Consider the following 15,102-nt stretch of genomic DNA (forward strand, 5'->3'; position numbering starts at 1 on the left):
TTTTTCCCTCTCAAAATACCTTTCCATACAAAATGAATTTACTGAAAATTCAAAGAAATGGAAAGTTTAATATTATATATGATTTTGAGTAACTTATCCTTCATCGTAGTCTCCTTCGATCTGTCCATGTCTATGAACTAAAAACTTCTGCAAACATTCTATGGAGCACTTCTTAAAGTTCTTGAAATGCACCAAAGTGTAACGACAGTAAGGTGAGGAGAAGACCATGAAGGTGGTCAAATACAGGAATAGAGAGCTTGCCTCCATTCTTGAAAATATTCAAAACTTGACTACACATGGCCCAGAGAAACCTGATCTAACTGAAGCTGCTTTGAGCACAACTTTGAGTAGAGTGAACTAGATGACCTCCTGAGGTCCCCTCCAACCTGAATTGCCCTATAGTTCAATGATATTTGGAAGTTTTGTATTATAGATATTCTTTCCCTTCTGCTAAATGTTTAAGTATTTCTCTTACTATCCCACTCACCTATCCAAGAATATTTTCCACAGTAAAAAGTTCAGTTTTCCAGCTTGTTTTAATGCTTAAAAATGGGAATAAGAGCACTTATTTAAATAGCTTATTTTCAAGAGTAGAGTGCCCCTTTTCTAAGCACACTCAAGCATTCCTATGAATTTTGTTGTAGTAAGTGTTAATGGTTGGTCCCTATACCAACCATATATCCAGGTACATCTCTGGGGGTTGCTTTGTGCTACCACTACAGACTGTTTAAGAGATTATCTCCCAATTTTCCCACCAGTTGTTCCCTCCTTGATACCTAGGGACCCGGCCCTGTCCTCTGTCTGTGTGTCTGGAGTCTAAACAGGACCTGTAAAGCTTTCATGTTTAAGAAACAGATCCCCCTCCTTTATTCTCCCCCCCCCCAAAAGAAGAGAATAAGCCACTGATTTCACTGCTGAAGAATTCAAAACACAAACTTTCATCTCAAAAGAAAACCAAACCAAACAAATAAACAAGAGAATATGAGGAGAAAAAATAAACAACTGCATAGCATTTGCAAACTAAAAGTGATTATCATAGTACTGGCATTAATTTATGAATTAAGACTAAAATGGGATATCCCCTTACTCCTCCTCCAGCTTCTAAAAATCAGACATAGCAGTCTGGCAGTCGTTTTCTCTCTTCAGGATCACAGCCACCCATTGACAAGTTACAGTTTACAGAAGCACTTCTTTATTTATCCTTACAAATTAACACTCTTAATTCATAACTAATGGCCCTGCACCTTCAACACTTGAAAAGATGAGAAGAGTCCTACACAGGAGCAGATTCATAGGAGTTAAGTATTTTAGGCCCGTGTTTGTAAGAGCTCAGTGTCCTGTCAGCATGCTAAGTTTTCCTCATCACACTGTTAAGGGAATGTTATTGCCTTAATACAATCTTAGTTGAAAGAGATTTTGTATTATTAGTTTGCATGCTGCCCTTTAATGTGCTCATACTCTATTAACAGCTTTATTACCAGCACAATTCCAATTATTTCTGCAATTTGGTTTTTGGTGCAGAGAAGGCTTGTTTTGAGCAATTACATTGTTCAGACACTTGGATATTTTAATAGGGATTTAATAATTACTACAAATTTGGTTTGGTATACAGAACCAACTGTACTGAGTTATTTTACTAACAATTATTCATTCAAACAGGGATCATTTCAATTTCAATCTCATCAACTAAGCGTTAGCTGCACCAGAAACAATACATTTTGTTTACAGCACTTGCAGGTAGTATCTTATTTTCTAGCAAAACCAAAGTCATGAAAGGTCACAAATATTTGAAAAGAATGACATATCAAAAAGTGGAAAAATAAGGCTATGGTTTTCAGGAAAATTCAGCCATCTCTGATTGGGGTGACTGAGAAGGGTTCAAATAACACAACACAAATGCAAAGTAAATTTGGGCATCTCCCTCAACCTCAAAGTGCTAAGATTTGTAAAAGTAACTGTTAAGCGCTAGTTTCTTTGCAGACAGAAATTTGCAAAAGATTATTTAAGCAATTAAGTATTCACACACACAAACACACTTTCATACAGAGCTATTGGTAATATCATTCTAATATCTTACTATAAATATAAACATTGAGATCACTATTTTTAAATTTTCTGAAAGAAGGTCTACACATTAAAATACGAACACACTTTGAAATAGCAAAGATAAGGAGAGAAGATGAAAAGGACAAAACTGTCTGAATCGGGGGTTGCTCTTAATGCTACTGTCTTCACATATTTAGCTTTCCTCTAATATGAATTTTGGAGGCAAAGAGTGAATTTAACCAGATGGTAAAATAAAGTGTTACTGAAGAAAGTTAGGTGAACTAAAATAGTAGTAGCATAATGGTCAGTAGAGCAAAACTGAACAGATGGATTTGAATTTGAGATTTTGAAAAAGATAGAAGTATAAGCATTATACCATAAAAAAAAAATAGAGGAAGGGGAATTCAAATAACATTCAGATTTGGATGTAAATCAACTGATTTGATATATCTTATTATAAAAATACGAGAACTCAAGCCTAACAGATGCTTCCCCTTTAATAGATGTTTAGCCAATTGCCCTTTGAGAATGCCTTTACTTCAGAGAAGCGCTGAAGCAATAAACAAGTAATAATAGTATCATCCCAAATCAAAGAGGTCTACAAGGAAACTTAACTGCTGATTTGTAGCAAACATGAGTAACATAAACGGCTGAAATACTCTGCAATAGAGAAGGACTCTTGGATTAAATTAGCATAAATAATTTCAAATTTTCTTTTTTCTAAAGAAAAGGTATTGACTAGAAGATGCTGAGACAAAAACAAGCAAAAAACCCCCACAAAAGTAATGGTGTAAGTTGAACAATCAAAGAGAAGTTCTTATTAGGATTATGATAATGTTATCGTATGTAAATATTGATATTCTTTGTTTTAGAATTGGAATTACAATTCTGAACAGTCTGAACAGACTACCATAGGGATAAGTCTGCCCAAATGTGGTGGTTTTCAAAATCATCAGGAATTCATTTATCCTGAAATACTCTGAGGTGAACAAGCATCTTATATCTTAAAGTTGCCCCACTAAGAAATTAGCAACTGTGCTGTGGTAGAATAAATCTATCGTATAGTCCCTCCATACAAACTTAACAGCCTAAAGGCCTTTCTATAATTCACACCATCTCCTACACTTATATGATAAACCTGTGTACTGGGCATTTAGCCATGTAGGTGCAGTGTTTCTAGCAGGAACTTAATTTGAGCTACATTTCAAGCTAAAATATCCACTGGAAAAGCAGAGACGCTTAAGCTCTTGATGCGTTTCTTACCGTGTGTGTGTGCGTGTGTGTGTGTGTGTGTGTGTGCATGTATACACTTATATGTATACATACATATGTGTACACTTATATGTCTATACATACACATAGCAGTGGCAAAAACTACCCTGGAGATTTGGTTGTGTTCCTGGATATTGAAGTGAATAGAGGTAAGACAAACACACTAATTTTTGTTCTGTTTCCACTTGAGAGGTAAAATTTCCTCTGGCAACCCCTTACATGAGAAGGCTAGGAAACCTGCACACAACAGTTTGAATAAGACTACGTGCTTGTACGCACAGACCCTCTCCTAAGATAGCACAGACTGATCTGAAGGACACAAGTTGCTAAGAGTCTCAGTAGGCTCTGAAGCCTGCTCTGCACTACCCTCTTTCTTCTACTTGTTAGAAAAAGAGATTGGTTGAAACAGAGATTTCTGTGGGATCTGACATACATAATACTTATATGAATTTTATTAATATTCACTCAAAACTTGTCACCTTTCCAGAAAAGGTTGCCCTTTATTAAGAAGTTGAGTTTGCAACAACTATTTTAATCTTCTTTAAACACAAGCTCTTTTATTTCTCAATTTTAGTCATTTTTTTTGCTGTTGCTTCTTAGAGTTCAGTTACCCTTCTTTAACTTTGCACACCAGATGTACTCCTTCTATTATATTTTGTGAGTAAATAAGGAAACACAAAATTTCAGAACAGTGCAAAGCTTTTGCATATTGTAACAATAAACAACTATTTGAAAATATGACAAAGAAATAAACAGCTCTAACAAAGAAAGAACCAGGATATTTTGGTCCAGTACCAGCAATCAAATAACTGTATTTGCTCCCATAACGACACTACTATTCCCACAAATAGTCACACTTGGTGTTAAGAACTCATTGGCATCCACTTTACCACTACTTCATCCATCAGAGTGGAAACAATTGTGGTGAAGCGCCTCAAATAATCACCATGAAGTAATAAAATATCCTTAAAAGATCAGCCCCGATCAACCTTGCAGATGAGATGCAGTTTCTATTTTTTGATACTATACCATAAGAAATGATTGCCTGACTTCATTTGAGAAAGGGAATATTATCACACTGAATGGATGCATTCTTTCTTCTGCGCAGCCAAAAATTCATTATTATTTTAAATAGGAAAGTGTATTCTTTCCATTTCATTTTTTCTTCCCCTGTTTGGAAATGGAATAAGAAAAAAAGAGATGAAAAAGAAATGTAACATCCTTTTCATTCGCTTGTGTCACATGAAAAGGGCCATGCTAATGTGAGCTTCCATCAACAGTACCATCGCATGCTGCTGCATCAACAACGATGTTATTTTTGCAGCTTCTCAAATGATTTTTGCTTGTCACCTGATTTTTCTACAAAGATGAGTTGTCAAGCAACATAAAGTGTTTTTGAATCCCATTATATAAAAGTGCTGTATTAGCAACACTTTCTACAAATATCCCCCTTCCCTTCCACCCCCAACAAACACCCTACAACTTCATCCTTCTGCTGTGTTACTAATCCATAAGAACTTGATAGTGGATCTCCTTGGGATTTCAGTCCTACTTAAAGCTATCAGACACAATTCATCATTTTATAGCCTCATCATCAAGTTCCACCTTGAAAGTAATTATTTTTTGCAACTTCCGTTGAAGAGAATGATCATTTTTGCTTGATGTGGACACATGAGAGGAAATGTCGCTGACACTTCACATAGTGAAAATGCCAGTTGTCCAGTATATGTTAGTTCTAAACCCTAATGCCAATGTCAGATCAAAAGTTGGATTTTTGATGATACCAAATTACTAGGCGTTTTTTGTTGTTGTTAGAAGATATCCAAGAGATAATTGTATGTTGTTTATCATATGTACACTTTGCATTTAAAGATGTCAAGAGTTTATTGCAACCCAAAGGTTAATTCATGTTTTTATTATAAAAAACATTAGTCCTGGCTTCAACAAACCTAGACCCTCATCTGCACTCTTTCACTGCTTTGGTCTAACCTTGGTTAAGTCATCTCTGTTTTTCAATTTGCCAGCTGTAAGGTAACATCCAACTCTGATACGTCAACAAGCTAAAAAGCAAACGGATAGAAGTCAAAACTATAGAAGCATAAAACACTGCAGTATCTTATTACTACCTAACTTGAAGCCTCCTGCATGACTTGGGAACCTGATAGCAGCAAGTTACCAGATGGAAAACAAGAGATTTTTCCTTCCATCACTTAAGTGATAATGACAAGAGAACAGTGAAAATCTCATTCAGCGAATACTGTTCTAGAAAGGCTAATTTTTACCCTTAAAAAGAACTCTTTTTGACAGAGTTTGTAAATCTGGAAGAGTTCTGGGAAAACCATTACATATTCAACTAGTGTTGACATTACAATTAAAACATTTAGTAGCATCAGAACTAATTCATACTCAGTTAATAACTAGCAGTTAAACATTTGATTAAGTAATCAAATTTACACATTTCCAAAATACTACACAAAATGGTAGTATTTTCTAGGCAATATTAAAGAAAAAACATCAATTTTTTCCCCACACACAAACTGTGGTTTTTTTGCTCATCTGAACAAACAATGTGAGATCTAACTTGCACCACTGACATTTACAGAAGTTTTGCTGTGCTTTTTCTGTCAGGGTTATGCTTTTCAACCTGATTCCTGCAATATCATTTGCAAACTTGACTTCTCAAGAATGTGCTCTTCCCAAGGAAGAGTAGGTAAACAAAGAGTGCCTCATTTCACTAGAAGAGCTTGATTTACCTTGTGAAAGTTCCTGAAATATGCTGCCTTCTCATCTGGAAATTTTTCTAGCCTCCTGGGTCCTTTGCTAGAAGCCTTCTTGAAAACCAACCAACATCGCCTGAAAATCTGCAAACAAAAATCAACAGATTCCATTAGCTTTTCTTTAGAGATGAAAGTTATGAACATTCAGTTATCTAATTTACATAGCAATACTTACACTATTTTATTTTAAAAGCTTGAAAAATTCTGAGGACATCGATTATTACCATACACTAATTCCTCAATTTATAGATACTAATTAATCTCACTCTTTTGCAGACTTGTAAAGACTATTTTACTTCAATTTCTTTAATGTGTGCCAAATCTGTCAACTCCTGAGATACAAGAAAATCCATGAATTTTGAAAGTGAAAAGAATTGCAAGGCTGTAATTACAGAAAATGCATTTAGAAATCACTTCATGCATTTCTAGCTTTCACAATTACATTCTTTTTCTATGAGAGTGTCAATACCACTGAGAAACATTTAAATTCATTGCAGTTTTTAACACAGCACAGTCATCAACAGTTAGTGTAATCTTGTATGCACAAGACAGAAAGCACCAAGCAGAAATAAGCATCAGTGTGACCACTGCTAGACAACTATAGCTACTTCTCCCACTCAAATTACAAACTTTTCTAAGGAAATCTATGCAGATTATTAAAGTCTGGCACATGCAGCAAAACAAACAGGCAAACAAACAAACAAACTCCAAGATGATCAAGAAATCCACAAACAAAACAATAGTAGCTCATTCTAATAAAGATCATGCTAGATTTTGCTTAAAATGCATTTTCAAGCAACAAGGATACTTTAATAGACTACTTATCAAAAGTTTGGGTGGTACAGCTATAACTAAAAGTTTAAAAATCAGGACTGAGTTATCAAATCCATTTGCAGTTCACAGAGAAGCTGATGAAGGATAATCCTCTAGACTATGGTTTGGAAGTGAAGGATTAGATATTAATCTGATCTGATAATCTACGACATTAGTTTACATAATTTTCCTCTTCCACTGCCTGCACAATTTTATTTAAACCTTCCCCATATATCCTTACATTATTATTTCAAGATGAGTTAAAAAACAAACAAAAAAATAAAGTACTATTCAAACTAGATTAGTTCAAACACAACAGAAAATATGGGCAGAGACCAGGAAGCAGAGAGTTTTTCCCCTTCCTTGTGTGATGCTGCTTAAACTGAGCATAAACAGAAAATGTCATTGAAACAATCAATCAGGTTTAATTAAGTACATTCTAATACAATAATATTGACAGGATCCTGTTGTTACTATCTCAGATGAATGTTAGCCATAAAACCAAGTGTTTTCTTCTAAAAACCCTACTAACTGAACTACAATATCAGTATGTTTTAATTATGAAGATATTTAAGAAGAAAAAAATATTATTTAATGGCATATTCAGCAAGCATATTTCTTACAAAGCATAAAGTTTGCTTATTTCTCTATTAAGGTTGTAAAGTGACATCCGTATCACCTATCTCTTCTTCACATTTTTGGACAAGACAAAAACAGTATCATACTTCTTGAATAAATGTCATTACACTGTGGGACACCATAAACCATTTTCATTAGATGGAACTTTCTTCAAATAATGTCTTAGCAGAGTTGCAACTTACTTTACCAAAGCACTGCTGGCACAGTTATCTCTTGATTAACCCATATTATCTCTTCATAATGTGATGGCATGAAAATCCCTACTTCTGCAGGCAACACACAGGCAGTGGGTATTCCCTCTGTTTCTGTCTTACTGGATGCAATAGCACCAATTGTCCAAAGGAGTCATACTTATTTATTTAGTAAGCATTTCTTTATGCTTCTTAAAGCTTGTAATATTTTCCTCTTCCAATAATATTCCTGGCTCTTCTGAGATCTGAGTTTCAGTCTATGGGCATTTTCAGTTCCTCTCTCCTTCTCTCAGGAAAGTCTTTTCTTCAGAAAAGGTAAAATTACTGCCTTCATTTCAAGTCTTTTATTGATTTCCTTATTTTTGTTATCTGCCCATGATGGTTTATGGTCCTCATACATGTTTTATTAGGAGAGTAGATCAATCTACAGGCCTCATCATCAGCGACAGCAGATTTTAATGCGTGGCCTGAATCTTGGGCAGCTGGTGGCATTAAGAGCAGTTATGTCAATTGACTGAAAAGCTGAGAAGGGTTTGTTGTTGTTCTTTCTTAAGAAATATCTATGGAATAGTTTTATTTCATGAGACCACAAAGTATCAGTTAGATCTAGCACATCGGGAGGGTGCCTAATGAACAGAAAGCTGGACAGGCAAAGTGAAGGAGTCAGACTGCTTCCTGCGAGAGTGAGAACTTTTCCTAGATAAAACGCCCCCTAGCATAGTCCAAAGCAATTCATCCTGTGATAAACAAGCAGGGTCTTCTGAACTGCAGCTTCAGGCTTTTTTGACTGGATGTCAATCTGAGTGAGTTTTGGAAGCACAGGGATGGTTTGACAGTTTGCCAGAAGTTGACAGGGAGGCTTTGACCCCTCACTAATGAAGGCTTCAACACATCCACCGATGGGGGCTGGACACTACTGTTCCTTTAGGATGCTCCTCATTAGGCTATTCCTTGAGGTTCTCTTGGGATGATCTGGGAGCACTGTGCGACTCAGACTTCAGCAGATGGAGAGGGAGGAGTGAACGGTCCTTAGATTTTTAAGGAGATGATCAAAATGAAGAAACTGTATGTTTTCCCTTCAATCTGTTACTTCTTCAATTTATTGTTTATATTTGTATATTTTCCAGATCCAGAGAGAGAGGAGATATGAAGAATGCAACAGTTTGATGAGGACTTCTGATTTGGTATGTACATACAAAGAGGTACATCTGTGCATCCAGATTTTTTTTTTTAACCTAAAATCACTTTTAAGTATGGTATAAATACATACAGTTCCACTGCACTTCAGCAGAATTTTATTCGATTACAATAGTTTGTATCTCAGAGTTTGAAAACACATTACCATACGAATTTACCTATAAATATGAATAAATAGGCGCAGATGAGCACAGTAAACAAACATTTGCCTTTCATAAGGCACCTCACTGACATACAGAAATCTCCTCAATTATTCTGACCTGTGTGATACCCTTTTATTCCTGGCCTAGTTTAGGATGCCACTGGCTGTAATCAAAACTTCTGAAAGACTTCTAAAGCTCCCAGATAATTGGGGTAGCAGTTGTGAAAGAATTCAGCATCAGCCCTTTAACAACAGAGAGAATGACAGCCATTTGCAGATTTGTCCCTATAATATTTAGTATTTGCCGGTGAAATTTAAGAATCATTTTTCCACGCATGCAAGGTTACAGAACTGCCAAACATTTGATCATTTAATCAGTATTACAGCCTTCTTGGATGAGCATCTACTTCTCAAAGGAAATGATTTCATAATTTTGTATTGCAGGCTAACAGCACAGATGACCTCTAACCACGTACTATTGCTTTTCCTTAGAGCAAGTTAGAAAGGTAGTGTTAAATGCATGCAAGCTTTTTTATCTATTATTAAAATATCAATTACAAAGGACAAAAAAAAAAATGTTGTGCAGGGTAAACCTGAGAAGGACTCTACTGAAATTGCCTGTCAGCTTCATGGAACAGCAGAATCTCCTTAACAACACCCTTCCTCTCTCAGTTTTACCTGACTCTCAACCGGGCAAAGCAAGAAAAAGAAGAAAGCCTCTAGATCCTACTAGCCATGCATTTATAGATCAGTAAGCAACGACAGTAACTTAGTAAGTAACGACAGTAACACACACGGTCTAGAGAGAACCAATGCAGCAGGCCCTAGCAATGTCATGCAGTAATGATTTTGATAACGATGCATAAACTCAAAGGAGAGCAGAGGCTCATCTCATAGCAATAGAAGAGGATTCTGGATTTGGAACAACATAATCTTATTACCCCAACATGATTTCTGAAGCCTTTTTAGTCAGGAATACAACTTCCAGTGCTGCACCATTACTATTCAGATTTCCCTTTTTATATTTTACTTAATAAAACATTGTAACAGATCAATTCATGATGAAAATCTCTGCTTAATCCTCTCTGCTTACTTTTTCTTCTGCTTCATGCACTCCTCAGCTCACCTTTCCAGGCTCTCAGAATTTCTATTCTTATTGTTTAATATTCTTGATGAATATATGGAAGTGTCTGAACGCTGACTGAATCATTATTCTTTGTTCTGGCATCAAGAGTTCTGTTTTACTGTTACCATGGTTATTCATAACAAAGACATTAAAAGATATATTACAGGAAATCCATTGACTATATTAGTTTTCTAGAAGGAAGGATAACTTTCTCCTTTTATAAAATATATTAAAATAATTGACTTGCTATGTGAACCTTACATATGAGTTTCTATTTTCCAGAGATTTCTAAATCCTTTTCTTCATCATTTATAAAAGACACTCTCAAAATTAATGTAGTTTCATCCACAGCTGTAACTAATAATAAAGCTTAGCTAGTCATCCTTTACAGAAGGAATTTTTCTTAGCAAGTCTCTCCATAAAACACCTCAAATTCCACCATCCATTCCTCAAACTCTCTCAATCCTCCAAAAAACTTTTCAGTCTTATTTTTTAAGTAACCTTGCTAAAAAAAAGTTAAAAGTGATCTGAAAAAAGAACTTTTACATTGAAGATCTCTCAGGAAGACACTTTCCTCTAAATATCCCTGCCTTTATCTGACAGTACAAATGGTAATTACTTTCTCAGGCGTATTAGACAACTACCTAATTTTCCGTCAGTGGCTGTAGAAACATTAGTCTCTTTAGAAAAACACCAGTGTGTCAGCTCCTAGTTGCCAGCAGAAAACATCATTGAGCACAGACAGAACCGCCTCAATACATGCATAAAAACACTAAAACATGTGTGTGTGGGGGGGGAATCAAGTTACTTTGTTAGTTACCTCCGTTAAAGGATCGATACTGATTTTTATGAGGTACACGAAGGGAAAGTAGTATATTGTGAGTAAATAAAGCATCTTAACTCTCAAATTAAAAAAAATGAACATAATTTCACAATAATAAAATAATAATAATGAAAATAATTGTCAAAATAAAGTCCCATCTAGCCATTGTTTTGCCACCTACCACTTTTTGATTGTTCTGTGCACATTTTGATAAAAGGAGACAAGACAAAAGGTGAGGTTATATTGCTTCAGTGGAAGTACACACTTGAATATATTACACATTTAAATAAAAATTTAAGAGAAACAGGAAAATAGTTATTATCAGTGAAAAGACTCAAGAGGAAAATGGGAAGACAAAATCATTTATGTCTCACCTTAAAAGCAAGTTACAGGATCTGAACTACTGCCAAGTAACATCATAACATCAATAGGGGAAAAAAAAAAAAAAAAAAAAAAAGGACATTCAAGTCATCAGAATCAATCTATTTGAGTTAACAATAGTTTGTATTAAAAAAAGACCCAAAAGTATTGCTGTAGCAATGACTTCCATTCCTCCTGTGCACCCTGCTTTCCGTGCATCTGCAAAATTAGGATGCCCTAGAAACAGCGACTTTCTTGTCTCAAACAGCACTGATTTCACTCTTCATTTTTTTCTGAAATACAATTCTTAAAAATATTCAGCACGACTGTTCCACTGATCAAGTACATTTTGGGTGGCAAATTTGCCATCTGGGGAGACAAAGAGCTGTCGGCCCCAGCCAGCTCCTGCTCCCCGGGAGCTCACCTGCTTCCCAGCAGAAGAGCAGATACCCGCCAGGGCCGTCTGACCCCGTCTGAGCAAGACTAGGGGAGGCAAAAACACCCGGCAGCCCCGTCCAGGAGCTCGAGTTACCTGCTTCTGTCAGCAGCTCTGGGACGTGGGGCCGAGCCACTAGCAGGTATATCACATAAAAGGGCACGGGCTTTGCGAGGGCTTCCTGGATTCGCACTCTCCACCCACCCTTCCCTATTTCAACGTGTTTTCTGCAAACATTAGCAAAATAACCATCACAAAGCTGCTGCAGTAAGAGCAAAACTGTTTAAACGGTAAAGCCGGGATCAAAAGTTCCCTGCTACAGCCCCCCAAAATGCTGTTAATGCCTTTAATAAACACAGTCTGAAAGTGCGTTAAGAATGCTATCAGACGGGGACAGATCCATCACGTACGATACGCTTGCACCTCCTCTGCAGCTTCATCTCATCACCCTAATTGGGAAGGAAGGTTTCACCTCTGTCTTGTACCACAACCTTCCACAAGGTTATCGAAGACAGCTAGGCCTTAGGTAATTTCAGTGCCACAGCTCAAATCCTACAGTTTTAATAGCACTGGGTTTTATTGTTTATTTTATTCTCCTTCCCCTCCCCTTCAGACTGCGAGCATGTTGGCATTTGCGGCTAGGAATAGAAGAATTATAGAAACATCTGCTGTAAACTGTTTCACCTCAGATTGGATCAGACCTTGTGGGCTTGATTGCAGTCAGAGCGAATTAAGACGGATAGCGAGAGATGATTAAGGACAATTCACCCAGTTCTAGTGCATGCACATGTGCACCATTTTTCTGCGGCAATAACACCATTCCAGATTTATATACATTTAGAATATACTATAATTTATGACATTATAGTCATGGGCTATATATGTTATCCACAGAAAGATTTATTTTATTATTGGAGAGTTTGGCTAAAGCTATTTTCTAGCTATTCCTATGGTAACTAAACTGCTGGTGTATAAACAATTTAGCTATGGAATCTTAAATTATATTGTTTTGATAGTATTTTTATACACAGTAAAAGGGAGAAATACATGCAGAGATTTGCATGAATTCTTCTGAAAAGTGGTATACACTTATTAATCCTTAGGCACCTACAGCTTAAAAACCCAGCACTGTATTATTTTGCTTTGCTGAAGGATGGCCTATATAAATAACACACTCGGACTTCATAGCAGCCTGGAGACAAGCAGAACTTATTCTTTATATTTAAATTGATGTTACAATTAATTTAACAAAAAGTCAGTGTTAATAGCCATTTTTTTTTGGCCTTCCTGCATTTTCTTCTCAGTTTTGGCAAGAATAAGTTTTTTTGTTTTTTTTTTTTTTTTGAGAATAACTATTATTGTTTTCTTCATAGATACCTTCATAGAGTAGAAGAGTAAAAAAAATAAAAAAAAAAAAAAGGTAAAATTTTGATTACTCCAGTTTTAGTAGACATTCTGCAAGAGAACCCCATTATTAAAAAAAAAAAAAAAAAATTGCAAAGACCAAGCAAGAGAATGCATTTCATTGGGCTTAAACTGAATGAAGAACTTACAGAGAACTTATAGAAGAGACACATATTCATTATATTCTAATACTGAATATCTCTGACTTACTTTAATCATTTAAAAATGTTTTTGGTGGAAATATCAATTTTTTTCACTTTTTATAATCTTTCCCTTTAATTAGTGACAAATCAACATAATCTACTTGAAAATGATAGATCACGAATAACTCTTTGATATTGTGCAATGGAAACTAACAGTTATGGAATAAAAGCTATAATTCCCCTCATTAGTTTATAATTATATGACTATATATTAAAGTAATGGAAATATCACCTCAGTATTACTTTATTTTTGATTCTGCAATATATGAGTTTATAATGCTGAAATACCGTATCTGTTGTATCTGTTTAGTACATAGAGACTAATTTTTCCCCCAAAAGATAAACATTATTGCTTTACCACATATACAAGAACATAATCATGAGAACCAGACAAGTTACAATTACTGAGATAGTTTTTTTCTTTAATTTTCCTTCTGCAAGTCTTTATAATTCAAAATTCAAACCTTTACATACTATTCAAAAATAAACACAGTTACATTAAAATATCATGGCTATCTACTCAGATCCCAAGTACTGTATGTTAGGAAGATGGGAAATTATGAAAATAAGTGTTACACAATCAAAACCTTTCAATAACATTCCTTCAAACAAAGCAGAGCTTCTGAACAGAACAGTAATCTTAAAACACCTGTTCTAAACTACTGAAGGACCAAAATAAAAGTAGCTTTTATACATTCAGTTTAGAAGGTTGCAAGTTTAAACTGAGCTTTGGAATCAAAATTATCCTTTAGATTTTCATCAGCTGGTATTCTACTGTTTTTATATTTCTCTCTACATTATCACACAGAACCTGTCCTAGCAGACATATCACTGTATTAATGATGCAGTTGTTTTGACTGACAAGACAGGTGGAAATAGTGTGCTTAGCAAGCAATTTAATAAAGCCGAGCACAGTGCTAAGTCTAAAGCACTTTCCATGGAAAAAAAAAAAAAAAAAAAAAAAAAAAAAAAGGTGAGCTGAATAAGTGCCATTGCATATTTATGTAGATGTTTTATTTCTAACAGCAATTGTTACTCAAAGTAGAATAGGAAAGTCAGTCTTTTATTCCTGTACACGTTTTGTAGTTTCAGCATATATCTAGAAAATCTTGCAAAACCAGCCACATTGCTATGCATGGAAGCTAACTGTAATCCATAGCTGCCACTACTAAATAAATATTTGGTCACTATCCCAAGCATATATGCATGCTGCAGTGTATAAAATATGTTTAAATACAGAGAGACTAAACAACATACAAATACTACTTTAAATATTCTCTGGCATATTGCAGTACAGATGAGAGTACACATTCTAAAAATTGCTCTCATCTGTGACATACCATTTAATAAGCCTCTGAAGTAACTGGTCAAATGAATCAATCATATGTTGGTTTCCTACATACTAAATTTATCTCCTTTCTCTATGAATTTACATATTTTACTTCAACTTTCCTTTTAGGATCCTGACATGTCAGCTGTACATTTTTATATATTATAAGGCGTAATGCAACATGAAGCAGTAAGACTGCCACAAGATCCTACAATGATCAAGAGCCTATCTAACATCAGTGCTGTTTTCTTGACATTTGATCAGCTGCCTTATGCATACTGCTCTAAGTCACAAGAGTTTGAGAGGAAGATGTATGCCGGCAGAAAGATACATATTTCAAATA

The 15,102-nt window shown here is 35.3% G+C and overlaps 1 protein-coding gene across 2 annotated transcripts in view; it reads right to left on the reverse strand.

The window, feature by feature from the left end:
- DOK6 (docking protein 6) overlaps positions 1-15,102 on the reverse strand; it is a 252,314-nt gene that overhangs the window by 151,685 nt on the left and 85,527 nt on the right. The window contains exon 2 of one of the 2 annotated variants that reach the window (XM_062570068.1): positions 6,072-6,179. In XM_062570068.1, coding sequence (XP_062426052.1) covers positions 6,072-6,179 — 108 coding nt within the window. Of the gene's footprint in view, positions 1-4,347; positions 4,400-6,071; positions 6,180-15,102 lie in introns of those variants that run through there. The other variant, XM_062570069.1, reaches the window with a different exon arrangement.

The sequence above is a fragment of the Rhea pennata genome, chromosome 2 (genome assembly GCF_028389875.1).
Source record: "Rhea pennata isolate bPtePen1 chromosome 2, bPtePen1.pri, whole genome shotgun sequence".
Classification (NCBI taxonomy): domain Eukaryota; kingdom Metazoa; phylum Chordata; class Aves; order Rheiformes; family Rheidae; genus Rhea; species Rhea pennata.